This window comes from Pelodiscus sinensis, chromosome 18 (genome assembly GCF_052426305.1).
Source record: "Pelodiscus sinensis isolate ZL-2025 chromosome 18, ASM5242630v1, whole genome shotgun sequence".
Taxonomy (NCBI): Eukaryota; Metazoa; Chordata; order Testudines; family Trionychidae; genus Pelodiscus; species Pelodiscus sinensis.
Window position 1 is genome coordinate 30,783,350 of NC_143069.1, and position 17,027 is coordinate 30,800,376.

The 17,027-nt window shown below is 59.0% G+C and overlaps 1 protein-coding gene across 1 annotated transcript; it reads left to right on the forward strand.

The window, feature by feature from the left end:
* Nucleotides 1–1,096: 1,096 nt before the first annotated feature.
* IL11 (interleukin 11) lies at nucleotides 1,097–13,098 on the forward strand. The gene is made up of 5 exons (XM_075915473.2): nucleotides 1,097–1,525; nucleotides 9,949–10,112; nucleotides 10,607–10,693; nucleotides 11,015–11,173; nucleotides 12,402–13,098. The coding sequence occupies exons 1-5, from the start codon at nucleotides 1,519–1,521 to the stop codon at nucleotides 12,564–12,566; spliced, it is 582 nt and encodes a 193-aa protein (XP_075771588.1). The 5' UTR covers nucleotides 1,097–1,518; the 3' UTR covers nucleotides 12,567–13,098.
* Nucleotides 13,099–17,027: the final 3,929 nt, after the last annotated feature.

A 17,027-nucleotide genomic window follows, 5' to 3' on the forward strand; every position in this document is an offset into this window, starting at 1 on the left:
CGCTGAGACCCCACTGTGCCTTCAGTGACCAGACAGTCACTGCCAGTGGAGATGGGGTGGGGGCATCTCTTATGGAGCTGGCCCAAAGACACCAGCTGCCAATTCCACTGCATTACAGTGCCTTGGCTCGGCAGCAGGTCATATTGTCCCGGTAGGTGAGGTGACCTTCCCACCCCCACCCTCAGTGCCTTCCAGCACGCCCACAGCAAACCAGTGCATTGCTCATCTCCCAGCCTGCCAATACTGGGTGTCCAGCAGCATGGGGGTATCTGGTCCCCCACAGCAGCTGACATACAGGGCTGGTTCCCCACTGTGGTCTGCCCCACTAGACTGGGCTTAAAACAACTATCTATAGCTACAGCCCATCTCTCTTGCTGGTCCTTTCTTTCTTTCTTTCTTTCTTTCTTTCTTTCTTTCTTTCTTTCTTTCTTTCTTTCTTTCTTTCTTTCTTTCTTTCTTTCTTTCTTTCTTTCTTTCTTTCTTTCTTTCTTTCTCACCAATTACCTTGCACCCCTCATTTTTCATGTCCCCTCACTCTTCCCAAACTCTTTCCAGCAGTCAGCTCTCCTCTCAGGTGTATGAGTGAAGGGGAAGAAAAGAAATGTGTGTGTGTGGGGGGGGGGGAGTGACGCCTTTGCCAGAGACACCCAGGGTAGTGGTGGTGGCAGCGGTGGGATTAGATCATGCCTTCATCACCGTTTCCCTCCCCCCACGAAAATTTTAAAGGGAGAGCACGCCGGCTGGCCATACATTCTAGAGATGTGTGTCATCTCTTGCCCTATTGCACGCCACCCACTTCAAAATGTGTGTGCTGCAAGTCAGAGGAAGAGTTTTTCAAGCAGTGATCTCTCTCTCTCTCTCTCTCTCTCTCTCTCTTGCGCTCCCCCCTTTTTATTTCTGAATGGAAAAGGAATGAGTCAAGATGTGTCATCCTTTGAAAAAACACACACACATTTGCAAAAAGAGCTATGCTCCCTGGTATATAAAGAGCAATTTGTAGTGGTGTTACATGCACACACACACACACACACACACACACTCACACAAAGTACAGTGAAGAGGTTGTGTGGCACTTTTTTTTTACCTGCAAGGGGGAGGGCGGGGCGGAAGGTGCGTGGTGTTGATTTTTGTGTGAGAGAGTGTGTGTGTGTGTGTGTGTGTTGATAGAGGAAGTGTGGGGGAAACTATCAGGGTTTTTTTTCCCCCCAATCTACCTCAAAAAAGAATCAGAAAACCCAGGAATTTTCGGAAAGCAGGTGGCCGCGAAGAAAATACGTTTGCCCCCCAAAACCCAACAAAAGTGGGAACAAGAGCAAGAGAGAGAAAGCCATCACCCCACTGTACAAACTCAAAAACCAACTGACCAAAACCAAAACAAAAAAAATCAAAGCAAAGCAACCCACAAACTTTAAAATCCAAACCAGAAGAAAGGACAAAATATTGCAGGAGAAGAAAGAGTTAAAACGCAGGGACCCCAGAACACTACCTTAGCCTCAAACCCCGGCCAAACCTAAAAACATGAAAAGTAAGTTCTGATTTTTTTTATTTTTTCCCTAAACTTCCAAAAATGTTGCTGCTTTTTTTCCCCTTCTTCTTCATGAAGTAATTTCTTCCTTTACAATTCTCTTTCTTTCTAGCCCAAGCAGTGTAACCAGACTGTGTGTGCATGGAGAGATACCTGCACCCGGATTTAGACCTGTAGAGATGCATGTACTTTGTATGTTTCACGTGCTGTGTTAATCACTTGCTTTTTTTCCCTGATGTTGTGTTTTATTCATGGGCGTGTGGATAGACACGCTGGGTGTGTCTGAGGCAGTATCCGTATCTATCCTTTGCAATGTATAGATGGATATGTCATGCATAGACTGATGCTTTTATGTCTCTATAGTCATGTCTTTAACATATGCTGATTTTGGTATTTGTTGCGCTACATGTACGATCTGTCTCTACGTGGATTTTGAAAGATGAAGTTTTTATCGCTAAATGCCGGTCACCGTTTATTTTGCCGTGCGCACAAAAGCTAGCAAAAAATATATTTCCATTGCTAGCCATCAATCTGACAGCAAAGTAAGAATGTTTGTGGGGTGAGGGAGATGCAGTAGAGTTTGCTGGAAGAATATTTTGGGGGTGCATTTTGTGTGGTGCGGGCAACTGGCGTTGGAACAGCGGGCAGGCGTGAACTTTTTGGACCTCTTTTTTGAAGTCCATATTGATCCCCCCGTTACAATTTCCAACCCAGGTGAGCGTTGAAATCAATGTGAAAAATACGTGTGCTCTATCATTTTGCACAACTGTGCGAATGTAAAGGAGTAAAAAAAAAAAGAGGGGAGAAAAAAGGCTTCAGAATGAAACGATCCGTGGAAACTCACTTTTGCCTGGCTCCGTGTGTGTCTGTACCTGATGGGTGCTTTGCCATCTGAGTTTTGTGGGTGCTTGTGAGTTTGCTCACTGCATGGGCAGATGCTTCTGCCTGATTGTGGGTACGGCTGTATTTCCCTAAACACAACATGCTGGTAGGGTTGCCGCATGTCTGGTTTTCGCCCAGACTGTCCATTATTTGGGTCCCCCATCCAGTAAAAAAAATAGAAAATCCTGGACATGTATTTCCTGTTTCCCTCAGAGGGAAGCCCATTGGGGAAAATTTTCCCCTGCTGCATGTGGTGGGGGCGGGGGAGTGAGGCGCGCGAGCCATTTAAAGGCACATCACCCTTTTTTTTTTTCTCAACAACTTTGGCGTCCCCCCCTTTTTGTGTGTGCTCAACAGAATTTTTTCCCTGTGTTTTTTTTTTGGGCGGGGAGGGAGGGGGAGTTGTTCGGTATTTTTTGTTAAATCATCTAGCAACCCCACATGCTGGGTCTAGCGGACCGTCGGTCCCTGGTGCATGGCGAGATGCGTCTGCCTGTCTCGAAGACACTGCCCCCAGTGGGGTGGATGTGATGGGGACATGGTTCAGCCTACGGTGGGTATCAAGCATAGACGGGTTCGTCTGTGTTAGCAAGGGCTGCCGGGCTACAGCTGCAGGCCGGCGCTGCGCAGATCTGATGTGCCCGGCAGGGCCCGGGCAGCGGGTCCGTTTCTCGTCCTCCAGATGTGGCTGGCGCACTGGTGGGCATTTCTGGGCCCTGGATGCCCCAGGGTGCTCTGTGGGGTGACGGGGAAGGCCAGGGCTCCGGGGAATGCTCAGGCCGTTCCAGCATGCACAGAGATGGCTAAGGCCTAGCTCCATGGCCTGGGACAGCCAAGGCAGCCATGGCAAGTCCCTCTGGCCGGGCCTGGCTCGCTGCGAAGGTGGGCTTGGTACCCACAGCCCCAGCGACCGATCTGTCCCCAGGCACCCCCACCTCACTGGCTATCCCCCATCACCCCTCTGTCTGTCCACCCCTCCCAGTCTGTCCGTCCCTATCACACCTCTGTCTGTCCGTCTCCCCACCCTTCTGTCTGTCCTTCCCCATCACCCTTCTGTCTGTCCTTCCCCATCACCCTTCTGTCTGTCCTTCCCCCCACGTCTCTGTCTGTCCATTCTCCCACTTCTGTCTGTCCGTCCCCATCATCTCTCTGTCTGTCCATCCTCCCACTTCTGTCTGTCTGTCCCCATCATCTCTCTGTCTGTCCATCCTCCCACTTCTGTCTGTCTATCCCCATCATCTCTCTGTCTGTCCATCCTCCCACTTCTGTCTGTCTGTCCCCATCATCTCTCTGTCTGTCTTTCCCACACCCCTCTGTCTGTCCATCCCCATCACCCTTCTGTCTGTCCATCCTCCCACCTCTGTCTGTCTGTCCCCATCATCTCTCTGTCTGTCCATCCTCCCACCTCTGTCTGTCCGTCCCCATCACCTCTCTGTCTGTCCCTCCCCCACCCCTCTGTCTGTCCATCCCCATTACCCCTCTGTCTGTCCATCCTCCCACCTCTCTCTGTCCATCCCCCACCCCTCTGTATGTCCATACACTGTGTATCTACCCATCCCCACCTCCTCTATCTATTCATCCCCATGCAACCTGCTATGTGTGGCAATCCATCCTCATTCCCTCCTCTATCTCTCCCTATCCACTCCTTCTATCTATCTCCACCCCCCCCATCTATCTATCTATCTATCTATCTATCTAACCCCACCCACCCTCTCTCTCTCTCTCTCTATTTGTCTGTCCCAGGATACCCCAGGCCGCCCTGCGGCTGGTACCACACACTGATCACACACAGCCTTGTCTGGTTTGGATGCAGGCCAGACCTGCCTTGCTGGAAGGGCAGGTCGCGTGGCCCCACCGAGCAAGGCCTGGCTCAGGGGGCTCGGGGCTCAGGCTGTCCGACTCGGTGCCCGGCAGGGTGCTCAAGCCCAGAGTGATGCGACCTGCTCCAGCACCGCCCTGTGTGCGCCTGGAACCTGCCGCTGGGCCTGTCTGGGGAGGCACCCTGGCCCACTGTGTCTGCTGTGCTGGGAGGGGGCTTCCGCCCTGTTAGGTGGAGGGTTGCCCGGTGTCCGGTTTTCGCCCAGACTGTCCGTTATTCCGGTTCCCCGCCCGGTTTAAAAACCAGAAAATACCGGACAATTCGGGATTTCCTGTTTCCCTCGGACAGAATCCCAGCAGGGACAATTTTCCCCTGCCGCGTCTGGCGGGGGCGGGGGAGTGAGGAGCGCGGGGCCGTTTAAAGGCACAGCGCCCCTTTTTTTTCGTAATAATTTTGCTCTCCCCTGCTGGAATTCTGCCTCGCCCCCTTTGCTCCCAGCGCCCCCTGCTGGCCATCCTGGATTTGGCACATGTAGGAAGTTTGGGGGCTCTCAGCTGTGGGGGAAGGGGGTGTAACATGGGAATGGGGACCTGGGCTTCTCCAGAGGTGGGATTCCAGGGGTTGCAGGAGAGAGAGGCAGCTGGGCACATCCAGGCCCACGCTCACACACACTACTGGGGTGCAGGGTAGCTCATGGGGCAAGGGGGCACAGGGAGGGGTTGGGCCCTGAGCCCCATGGGATTCTCCCTCACCAGGACCCAAACCTCCCACTCCTGCCCCTCCCCTCCCCGACTGCCCCCACGCCCTCCCTCCCAGCTCTTGTCCTCTGCATGACCGGGCTCCCCCAAAACAATGCTCCCCCACCCACTCCCTGAACCCCACAGGCACCCCTCCCTTACACCTACCCCCATCTCTCCTGCCCCCCGTGCCTGATGGGCAGCCCCTGCCCTCACGCACCCCATGGGCAGCCCCTGCTCCCCGCCCCTGCCCCCGCCCATCCCTCCCTCCCTCAGGGCCAGGCGTTCTGCGGCCTGTTGGGTGACTCAGGGGTCAGGTCTCGACAGGCTCAGGGGTGAGCTCATTGCGGGCTGCAGGCCTCAGCGTGGTCCCCAGGCCGGTACAGCCCTTGCATGGGAGGGAGGCAGGGGTGGGGGATGGGTGGGCAGAGAGAGGGCAGGGGTAGAGGATAGATGCTGGAGGGTGGCTGGGCAGGGGGGGACAGAGGTGGGAGATGGGTGGCTGGGGATGGCTGGGCAGGGACGGGGGCAGGGTGGGGGATGGGTGCTGGGGGGTGGCTGGGCAGGGGGGGGAGGGGGCAGGGTGGGGGTGGGTGGGGGGTGGGGGCAGGGGTGGGGGAGGGGCTGGGCAGGGAGGGGGCAGGGTGGGGGATGGGTGCTGGGGGGTGGCTGGGCAGGGAGGGGGCAGGGTGGGGGATGGGTGCTGGGGGGTGGCTGGGCAGGGGGAGGGGGCACGGGGGGTGGGGGGTGGCTGGGCAGGGAGGGGGCAGGGTGCTGGGGGGGGCTGGGCAGGGAAGGGGGGGTGGGGGATGGGTGCTGGGGGGTGGCTGGGCAGGGAGGGGGCAGGGGTGGGGGGTGGATGGCTGGGGGGTGGCTGGGCAGGGAGGGGGCAGGATGGGGGATGGGTGCTGGGGGTGGCTGGGCAGGGACGGGGAACGGATGTTGGGTCACCCTCTTTTGTACCAGAGTCAGTCCTTAGCTTCAGTGGCTACTGCCCGTGGACACTGGCGTAGGGAGACCCGGACCCGCCCACCCCCAGACTCGCTGCCGTGGGCACGTCTCTGAACTAGGGAAGTGAAACATCCATTCACTGACGAGTCGAGTAACCTCGTGAATTCTTATTGGTCACTCGACTAGTCTCTAGCCCCCGGGGGCGGGGCCAGCAGCTCCGGCCCCACTCCCAAGGAGCCCCCTGCCCCTCCACGCTGCTGCCTCTGTATCAGAGGCAGCAGCGCGGGGTCCCAGGCGGGAGCTGGTCCACGAGGGGAGTCGGCTTAAAAACCAGCTCCCCTCACGGTCCAGCTGCCTGTTGCCCTGCGCTGCTACCTCTGATACAGAAGCAGCAGCCCCTGTCTAGGGCGGGTCTCAGCTCCTGGACCTGAGCCAGGCGGCCTGCCTGCCCGCCCGGCTCCTAATACACCTGAAATGCAGAGCCGCGGCGGGGGTAGGTCCCGGACCCGTTTCAAGCCAGAACTGAGCCGGGCTGCTGGCCAGCCTGCTGAAACATTCCCTGGCAAGGGCCGGGGGGGGGGGGGGGGGGGGGGGGAGTGCGCACAGTCTGTACCATAACCCGATCAGCGTTGCTTCCCGGTTAATCGGTTAATCGACGGCTCTACTGCATCCCTAGTCTGAACCCGCCGCTTTCCTGGGCCTCTGCCATCTGAAACCCCGGTGGCTTCACCTCTGGAGATCTTAGTTCTGCTCCCCCGTCCCATGCAATCCCTCCTCCTCCCCCCCTTGCTCCTGCCCCCCACCTGCCCCCAGGACTCTCCCCCTCCTCCCTCGCCCCATCCAGGCCCAGCTGGGTTCCAACCCCACAGCCTGCTTTCTGGAGGCCGTGGGGGTAGAGGGACCCGACCCAGCCAGATTTAGGTGCTGGAGCAGCAAAACATGGACCTAACGAGGTGTGAACTTTGACCCCAGCATGCCGGGCAGGGGTGGGAAGAGAGCTGGGGGTTCTCGCCAGCCCCAGGGCAGGGCTACCCGGCTCAGGGGGCAGAGAATGGGGTGCAGAGGAATGGAAATGGTGGAGGAGTCAGGAGGAAACTGGGCAAAAGACCCTACCATAATAGCCCCTCCCTGGGAAGACCCTACAATAATAAAGTGGGATGCGGGAGGCTGGGAGGGACTCTGGGGAGCTGCAGGGCTGTGTATGCTGGTTTGTTATTGTAGGGTCTTCCATAAAAGCAGACTGGTTTGTTGTGATAGGGTCTGCCATGAGTACACACTGGTTTCTTAGTGTGCCGTCTGTTGTTGTAGGGTCTCCTGTCTGATTTGTTATTGTAGGGTCTACAAATCCTGACTGGTTTGTAGTTGTAGGGTCTCCTGTACACACAGACTGGTTTGTTGTAGGGTCTTCCCTAAACACAGGCTGGCTGGTTATTGTAGGGTCTCCTGTAAACACGGACTGGTTGGTTATTGTAGGGTCGCCTGTAAACACTGACTGGTTGGTTATTGTAGGGTCTCCTGTAAACATGGACTGGTTGGTTATTGTAGGGTCTCCTGTAAACACGGACTGGTTGGTTATTGTAGGGTCTCCTGTAAACATGGACTGGTTGGTTATTGTAGGGTCTCCTGTAAACACAGACTGGGTTGGTTGTTGTAGGGTCTCCTGTAAACACGGACTGGTTGATTATTGTAGGGTCTCCTGTAAACACGGACTGGTTGGTTATTGTAGGGTCTCACATAAACATGGACTGGTTGGTTATTGTAGGGTCTCCTGTAAACACTGACTGGTTGGTTATTGTAGGGTCTCATGTAAACACGGACTGGTTGGTTATTGTAGGGTCTCCTGTAAACACTGACTGGTTGGTTATTGTAGGGTCTCACGTAAACACGGACTGGTTGATTATTGTAGGGTCTCCTGTAAACACTGACTGGTTGGTTATTGTAGGGTCTCCTGTAAACACTGACTGGTTGATTATTGTAGGGTCTCACGTAAACACGGACTGGTTGGTTATTGTAGGGTCTCCTGTAAACACAGACTGGTTGGTTATTGTAGGGTCTCACGTAAACACGGACTGGTTGGTTATTGTAGGGTCTCCTGTAAACACTGACTGGTTGGTTATTGTAGGGTCTCCTGTAAACACTGACTGGTTGATTATTGTAGGGTCTCACATAAACACGGACTGGTTGGTTATTGTAGGGTCTCCTGTAAACACAGACTGGTTGGTTGTTGTAGGGTCTCACGTAAACACGGACTGGTTGGTTATTGTAGGGTCTCCTGTAAACACTGACTGGTTGGTTATTGTAGGGTCTCCTGTAAACACAGACTGGTTGATTATTGTAGGGTCTCCTGTAAACACGGACTGGTTGGTTATTGTAGGGTCTCCTGTAAACACTGACTGGTTGGTTATTGTAGGGTCTCCTGTAAACACAGACTGGTTGGTTATTGTAGGGTCTCCTGTAAACACGGACTGGTTGGTTGTTGTAGGGTCTCCTGTAAACACTGACTGGTTGGTTATTGTAGGGTCTCCTGTAAACACTGACTGGTTGGTTATTGTAGGGTCTCCTGTAAACACAGACTGGTTGATTATTGTAGGGTCTCCTGTAAACACGGACTGGTTGGTTGTTGTAGGGTCTCATGTCTGGACACACAGAGTGGATGGTAATTGTAGGGTCTCCCTGTGTGCACACTGGCGGGTTATTGTAGGGTCGCCCGGTGCTCAGCCTCACAGGGCGAGGGAAGGGCCTGGATTCCTTCTGGCTGAGGGAAGCAGCAGACAGGAAGCAGGCAGGGAAGGAGGCAGGAGATAGACAGGGAGATAAAAGCAGCTCCGGCCACAGCTGAGGCGGCTTCTCCGGCAGCCCCTGCCAGCTGCGCGTCAGGGCGGGAGAATCCCGGCCAGGCTGCCAGCTCCCGCTGGGGGGGTGCTGGGAAAACAGGGAGAGGACAAACAAGAGAGCGAGGGAGGGAGGCGTGACCTGAAAACCCCTCGGTTCCCCCCCCCACTGCAATCAGTGACCAAAAGTGACCCGGGGCCCCCGGCCGCACACACAGCCCGGACACGAGGCCAGGTGGTCAGCCGAGGGTCACGCCCGCCCGGCACGTCCGCGCACGAGTCACCCCCGAGGCCGGCGCGGCGGGTCGGGGGGAGTGAGAGAGAGGGAAGGAGAAAGCCACCGCACACGAGGAGCGGGGCGCTGGGGAGAAGACGGAGCAAAGGCCCGAGGTGCAGGGAGCGGGCCCAGCCGGCAGGCGAAGGCCGGAAGCCGTGGGCGATGGGCTGGCCCCGGCCGGCGGGAATGTGCGGAATCCGGCCGGTCTGTCTGGCCCTAGGAACGCAGCTGGTCCTGCGGGAGGAGAACCAGAATCCTCTGGGGGGGTCTGGAGCCCCCCAGAGCCAGTGTGCACAGCCAGCAGGGGGCAGCACAGTGTATGGGGGGATGGGACACACAGCATGTCTAGGAGGGTAGGGGGGTTCAGTCACCGTAAATGCTAATAGTTGGCCAGGGAGAGAACCCAGGAGTCCTGGCTCCCAGCCATGCCCCCCCCCCCCCCAACCCTGCTCTAACCACTGGGCACTGCTCCCTTCCCAGAGCCACACAGTGAACCCAGGAATCCTGGCTCCCAGACCCACCCTGCTCTAACCACTAGACTCCGCTCCCGTCCCAGAGCCAGGGAGAGAACCCAGGAGTCCTGGCTCCCAGCCATGCCCCCCCCCCCAACCCTGCTCTAACCACTGGGCACTGCTCCCTTCCCAGAGCCACACAGTGAACCCAGGAATCCTGGCTCCCAGACCCACCCTACTCTAACCACTAGACTCCACTCCCGTCCCAGAGCCAGGGAGAGAACCCAGGAGTCCTGGCTCCCAGCCATGCCCCCCCCACCCTGCTCTAACCACTGGGCACTGCTCCCTTCCCAGAGCCACACAGTGAACCCAGGGATCCTGGCTCCCAGAGCCACCCTACTCTAACCACTAGACTCCGCTCCCGCCCCAGAGCCAGGGAGAGAACCCAGGAGTCCTGTTTCTCTCCCCCTGCAGGCAGTGTGTGCCGGCTGCTGGTAGTGCTGCTAAGCCTCTGCGAGGGACTGCAGGGGCTCCCTGCCCCCCGCCTGAAGCCCTTGGACCCCCGGGCCGACTTCGATGCCATCATCAGCCTGGCCAAGAACCTGCTGAGTGACACCAAGCACCTGTTCCATCACTTTGTACGTCTGCCGCCCCCGGCCCCCAGCATCTGGCCACCTTTCCTCCTGCCCCCTGGACCAGACCCCAAGGCCCAGATACACCAATCCCCTCCCCCCGCCTTCCAGAGCAGCCCCCCCCCCCAGCCCAGGTGCCCGGTACCCATCCCTCACCCCCGAGGTTAGACCTTCGGGCCCATCTGTCCACCCCCCATCTTCTGCTCAGGTCAACCTCCAGGGGCAGCTACCCCAGCACCGCTTCCCAGATCAGACCCCCACAGCCCATCTACCCTGGCACCCCTCCTCTGCCCCCTTTGGGCCCATCTACTCCTGCATCCTGCCCGCTCCTGCCCCCGGATCATCCCCCCCGGCCCATCTTCCCCGGCTCCCCCCCTTCCGTCTGTGGGGGGAGGTGGTGTGAGAACACACCAAGCTCCCCAACCCCCCCATCCGTTCCCAGGAGAGGGAGTTGCGGGGGACGGTCTGGGCCGGTTCTGATCCCCTCCTCCCTCCCGCAGAAATCCCGCTACCCGGCTGAGGGGGAGCACAAGATGGACACGCTGCCCGTGCTGTCCATGAGCGCTGTGGAGCTGGCCAGCATCCAGGTGAGCGGGTCCCCCCTGCCTGGGGGCTGGTGGGTTGGGTGGGGGACGGGGCTGGGAGCTCAGGATGCCTGGGTCCTGTATTTAACTTCTATCCCTTCCTGTGTATCTGCAGTGAGGATAAGGACCCCTCCCTGCTGGGGGGGGGGGGGGGGGAAGTAGGCACCTGCCTTCTGGCCCCCCCCAAAAAACCTGGGGACCCAGCCTCTGATTCTAGGGGGATCCTGGTGTATGTAGTGGGGAGGGGGGATGCTCAGGGTGCAGGGGGGATCCAGGCAGGTCCCAGGGGCTCAGTGGCCATGGGTAACCCTCTCTTTGCCCCAGGTGCCCGGGGGCCTGGCGCGGCTCAGCGCAGACCTGCAGAGCTACCAGAAGCACTTGGAGTGGCTGCGCCGGGCGGGACCTGTGCTGAGGCCCCTGGAGCCGGACGTGGGCGCCCTGCATGCTCGGCTGGAGCGCCTGCTGAGGCGCCTGGAGCACCTGGTATGCGGCGGAGTCTGGGCCAAGGGGCAGAGCCTGGGGGAGCCACACCTGGCTTGGGGGGCGGGGCTTGGGGGATAGACATTTAGGCTGAGGCATACACCTCACGGAGGAGGGTGGAGCCTAGGGTAAGGGGTGGAGCCTGCGGGAGCCACACCTGGCCTGGGGGGCGGGGCTTGGGGGATGGACATTTAGGCTGAGGCATACACCTCACGGAGGAGGGTGGAGCCTAGGGTAAGGGGCAGAGCCTGCAGGAGCCACACCTGGCCTGGGGGGCGGGGCTTGGGGGATGGACATTTAGGCTGAGGCATACACCTCACGGAGGAGGGTGGAGCCTAGGGTAAGGGGCGGAGCCTGCGGGAGCCACACCTGGCCTGGGGGGCGGGGCTTGGGGGATGGACATTTAGCCTGAGGCATACACCTCACGGAGGAGGGTGGAGCCTAGGGTAAGGGGCGGAGCCTGCAGGAGCCACACCTGGCCTGGGGGGCGGGGCTTGGGGATGGACATTTAGCCTGAGGCATACACCTCACGGAGGAGGGTGGGGCCTAGGGCAAGGGGCGGAGCCTGTGGGAGCCACACCTGGCCTGGGGGGCAGGGCTTGGGGGATGGACATTTAGCCTGAGGCATACACCTCATGGAGGAGGGTGGAGCCTAGGGCAAGGGGTGGAGCCTGCAGGAGCCACATCTGGCCTGGGGGGCGGGGCTTGGGGATGGACATTTAGCCTGAGGCATACACCTCACGGAGGAGGGTGGAGCCTAGGGTAAGGGGCGGAGCCTGCAGGAGCCACACCTGGCCTGGGGGGCGGGGCTTGGGGGATGGACATTTAGCCTGAGGCATACACCTCACGGAGGAGGGTGGAGCCTAGGGTAAGGGGCGGAGCCTGCAGGAGCCACACCTGGCCTGGGGGGCGGGGCTTGGGGGATGGACATTTAGGCTGAGGCATACACCTCACAGAGGAGGGTGGAGCCTAGGGTAAGGGGCGGAGCCTGCAGGAGCCACACCTGGCCTGGGGGGCGGGGCTTGGGGATGGACATTTAGCCTGAGGCATACGCCTCATGGAGGAGGGTGGAGCCTAGGGCAAGGGGCGGGGACTAAGGGCTCTTTGGCTGAAGGGTGGGGCTGAGGGTGGGGGGTGTTGGGGGGGGGCAGGAGGGACTCACACACCTGCTGTGAGAGAGACACCAGCAGGGGGCAGCGCCAGTCTCACTCCCCTCTCTCCCCTCCCCCAGATGGCCAAGCTAAACCTGACGCGGCCCAGCGACCCACTGCCCTCGCTGCCCTCCCATGGCACCCACTGGATGGTGGTGCAGGCCGGCCACGCCATCTTCCACAGCCTCCACCTCTACCTGGACTGGGCCGCCCGCGCCCTGGTTCTGTTCCGCAACAAGCTGTGAGGGGCGGGGCCCAGGGGCCCGGGCCAAAGGACGCGCTGGGTCCCCCACCCAGCATTCCAGGAATGGGGGACCCAGCCCCCAGCCATGGCACCTGCAGACTCCCCCCCCCCCCCGCCGAGGGTGCAGGGACCCTGCTTCCCAGCTATGGCACCGCCAGGACCTGCCCGCCGCCCATAGGGGGTGCTTGGTGGCTCCCCCCCACCGATGTAGCAAACGTTTATTTATGCAACACGCTTATTTATTTATTTATTTTGTTATCGGTAGGAGATTGGGGGAGGGGGCTCGTTAGCCTGTTCCTGGTTTAATTAATTCATTCCCTCAAGTGGGGAGAGGGTCCGAAGGCCTCGGAGCGAGGGACGGGATACGCGGGGCTCAAGGGGAACAGTCTGACCCATTTCCCCTCTGCCTGTGCCCCGGCCGTCACCCTTCCGCCTCCTCTCCTCGGGGGGGCTCCTCTGCTCGCTTTCACCCCCTTTCATCATGCGGCCGCCTCCTCCCTTCCATCCCCATCCCCCCTCTCCATCCTCCCTTCCATCCCCATCCCCCCCTCTCCTTCCTCCCTTCCATCCCCACCCCCCCTCCTTCCTCCCTTCCATCCCCACCCCCCCTCTCCTCCCTTCCTCCCTTCCATCCCCATCCACCCCTCACCTTCCTCCCTTCCATCCCCACCCCCCTCTCCCTTCCCCCTTCCTCCCCCCCCCTCTCCATCCCCATCCCCCCCCCCTCTCCTTCCTCCCTTCCATCCCCACCCCCCCTCCCCTCCCTTCCCCCTACCCCCCCCCTTCCCCCTTCCCCCCCTCTCCTTCCTCCCTTCCATCCCCACCCCCCCTCCTTCCTCCCTTCCATCCCCATCCACCCCTCCTTCCTCCCTTCCATCCCCACCCCCCCTCCCCCCCCCTCCTTCCTTCCTCCCTTCCATCCCCACCCCCCCTCCCCCCCTTCTCCCCACCCCCCTCCTTCCTCCCTTCCATCCCCATCCCCCTCCTCTCCTCCCTTCCTCCCTTCCATCCCCATCCACCCCTCCTTCCTCCCTTCCATCCCCATCCACCCCTCTCCTCCCTTCCATCCCCATCCACCCCTCACCCCTTCCTCCCTTCCATCCCCATCCACCCCTCACCTTCCTCCCTTCCATCCCCATCCACCCCTCTCCTCCCTTCCATCCCCATCCACCCCTCTCCTTTCTCCCTTCCATCCCCATCCACCCCTCTCCTCCTTCCTCCCTTCCATCCCCATCCACCCCTCTTCTTCCTCCCTTCCATCCCCATCCACCCCTCACCTTCCTCCCTTCCATCCCCATCCACCCCTCTCCTTCCTCCCTTCCATCCCCATCCACCCCTCTCCTTCCTCCCTTCCATCCCCATCCACCCCTCTCCTTCCTTCCTTCTATCTCCACCTACTCCTCTTCTTCCTCCCTTCCATCCCTATCCACCCCTCTTCTTCCTTCCTTCCATCCCCATCCACCCCTCTTCTTCCTCCCTTCCATCCCCATCCACCCCTCTCCTTCCTCCCTTCCATCCCCATCCACCCCTCTTCTTCCTTCCTTCCCATCCCCATCCACCCCTCTCCTTCCTCCCTTCCATCCCCATCCACCCCTCTTCTTCCTTCCTTCCATCCCCATCCACCCCTCTCCTTCCTTCCTTCCATCCCCATCCACCCCTCTCCTTCCTCCCTTCCATCCCCATCCACCCCTCTCCTTCCTCCCTTCCATCCCCATCCACCCCTCTTCTTCCTCCCTTCCATCCCCATCCATCCCCTTCTTCCTTCCTCCCTTCCATCCCCATCCACCCCTCTTCTTCCTTCCTTTCCTTTTTAATTTTACTTCTTTAAATGTCTTTCCTTGTAAGATTCTTTCTTTCTTAGGCCTCCCAGTTCCTTTCCTCCTATGGCAACAGTGACACCCACTGGCCACTCTGCTGAACTGCGCCCCCCCCCCCCCCCCCCCGCCCCCGTGGGTTTGCTCCAGCTGGGGAGAGGGGAATTTATTGCTGTCCAGGGTGAGGCCATTCTCATGCTTTACCAACCCTGTAAAGCCCGTGGCACTGTGCTCTGGAAGCTCCCCACACTCACAGGTGCCGGCCCTGAAGGGACTCAGGACTTCAGGGTTCTCTGCCTGGCACTGGGAGGGGAGTGGGGTCCAGTGGTCAGAGCAGGGGACCAGCACGTGTCTTGTTTGGCCTGAGTTCCATTGCTCAGACTGTAATGAGAGCGGGGCTGGGGCTATAGCTGTTCTTCCTCTTTCGCATGGCGGTGGCGAGCCCAGAGGCGCCAGGCGCACAGATTAAGCCCCGCGTAGGGGCACCAGCCGAGCGGGGCACGTGGTGAAAGCCCCGGGAACAATTTTCTTTTCAAGGAGAGATTTCCACCTCGTTGTTACAGCTGGTCCCAGGATCTCTGAGAAGATGTATGTGCTGACGGAGATCTGGCCCTGGCCCCGGCCATTACCCACAAGGGTTTTTTTTACCCCCCCTACCATCCCAGATCCCAGCTGGGCTGCATTTTGGTAGAACTGCCCCCTCGTGTCTGTATTTATGCCCCCGCTTTGGATCCTCCCCCTGCTTTACAGTTTTTATTACACCATTGGACAAGGCTGTTTTAAATTATTTAATTTATTATCTAGTCTGAGATCAGGCTGTTTTGCTAATATTAATATTATTAATTATTATTATTATTATTCTTGGGGTCACGTTCTGATTATTTATTGAGCCAGTGATTTACACCTTTTTTTTAGAAAAGGCCTCGAAAAGAAAAGACATGGAAAAACACTAATGTTCAGAAATAAAAACCTAACCGGATGGAAAAGGAATGTCGGTGTCTTGATTGGGAGGAGGCGTTTGGATCTTCAGAGGTGTGGGGCAGTGTTCCAATGCTGCCCAGCTGATTAGGAGAGCCCCGATAGCCGGCAGCCTGTGTTTCTACTGGTGGTGCACATTCACACATACCTTGGTGCACCTGACAAAATGTATTCTGCACATGGTTGGAAAAAGAGAGGGCATTATTGGGGGTCTGATGGAAAGGGGGAAGCAGCCCCACACTCAAGACTCCCACTCCCGAGGGATCCAGGCTGACATCACCATGTCCTCCCCCTCCACCCCAGCTAGGTTTAGGGCTGGGCTAATGGGTCTTTGGACCTGGGAGTTCTGGTTCCAGCCTGGCATGCAGGGAGGGATCAAGGTTCACGGTCTTCAGACAGGGAAGTTCTGGCCCAGAATAGAGCCAGGGATCTGCATGGGGAGGGGGCTGAGCCTGGTTCTGACTGGAGATGTTCAATATCAGTTAATTGAATAGTCGATTAAGCTCAGGAATTCTTATTGGTTGGGGCGGGCAGGCTTTGGCCACACTCCCAGGGAGCCCCCTGCCGCACCGCGCTGCTGAGTCTCCATCAGAGGCAGCAGTGCAGGATGCCAGGCGGGAGCTAGTCCACAAGGGGAGTTGGTTTAAAAACCTTGGACCCGGCATGAGCTGGAACTGAGCCGGGCTGCCTGGCTCCCAACACACTTTACAGGCAGAGCTGCAGCAGGGTAGGTCCCGGAACCTGGTGCGAGCCAGGGTTGAGCCGGGCTGCTGGCTGGCCTGCTAAAACACGTCCTGGCAAAGGAATAGGGGTGGGGGGAATACAGGGAGCCTAGCGCATTCACCTACACGCTTTTGCTCATCGGGGGTTAGTAGACTACACTGTTACAGCCCGAGTTCTGACCCAGATGGGAAACCTGCAGACCTGCAACAGGAAGGATGTGGTCTGGCTCTGGGGGGAATCCACTGGGGTTCATAGGGAGCCAGGGGGGGAACCTCAATGCCCCCACCTGTCCCCAGCCCACCTGAGTTCATCACTCCCCCTGCTCATCTGGCCACCTGGCCCCAGCTCCCCTTCCCCATCCCCCAGCCGCCCTCATCTGCCCCTTGCCCATCCCCCCATCCCTCCCTCCCTCACCTGCCCCTGCCTCTAGCTCCCCCAGCTCATCCCCCATCCATCCTTCACCTGCCCCTGCCTCTAGCTCCCCCAGCCCATCCCCCCACCCCCCCTCACCTGCCCCCTGCTCCTAGCTCCCCCAGCCCATCCCCCCACCCCTCCCTCACCTTCCCCCCTCTGCTCCCCCAGCTCATCCCCCATCCATCCTTCACCTGCCCCCTGTTCCTAGCTCCCCCAGCTCATCCCCCATCCATCCTTCACCTGCCCCCTGCTCCTAGCTCCCCCAGCTCATCCCCCATCCCTCCCTCACCTGCCCCCCTAGCTCCCCCAGCTCATCCCCCCTCCACCTGCCCCCTGTTCCTAGCTCCCCCAGCTCATCCCCCATCCATCCTTCACCTGCCCCCTGTTCCTAGCTCCCCCAGCTCATCCCCCATCCATCCTTCACCTGCCCCCTGTTCCTAGCTCCCCCAGCTCATCCCCCATCCATCCTTCACCTGCCCCCTGTTCCTAGCTCCCCCAGCTCATCCCCCATCCATCCTTCACCTGCCCCCTGT

Excerpts from the sequence above, each read along its gene's own strand:
- IL11 (XM_075915473.2), top strand. Across the intron at positions 10,694-11,014 it reads TGGAGCTGGCCAGCATCCAG|GTGCCCGGGGGCCTGGCGCG; the intron begins GTGAGCGGGTCC and ends TCTTTGCCCCAG. Across the intron at positions 11,174-12,401 it reads TGAGGCGCCTGGAGCACCTG|ATGGCCAAGCTAAACCTGAC; the intron begins GTATGCGGCGGA and ends CCCCTCCCCCAG.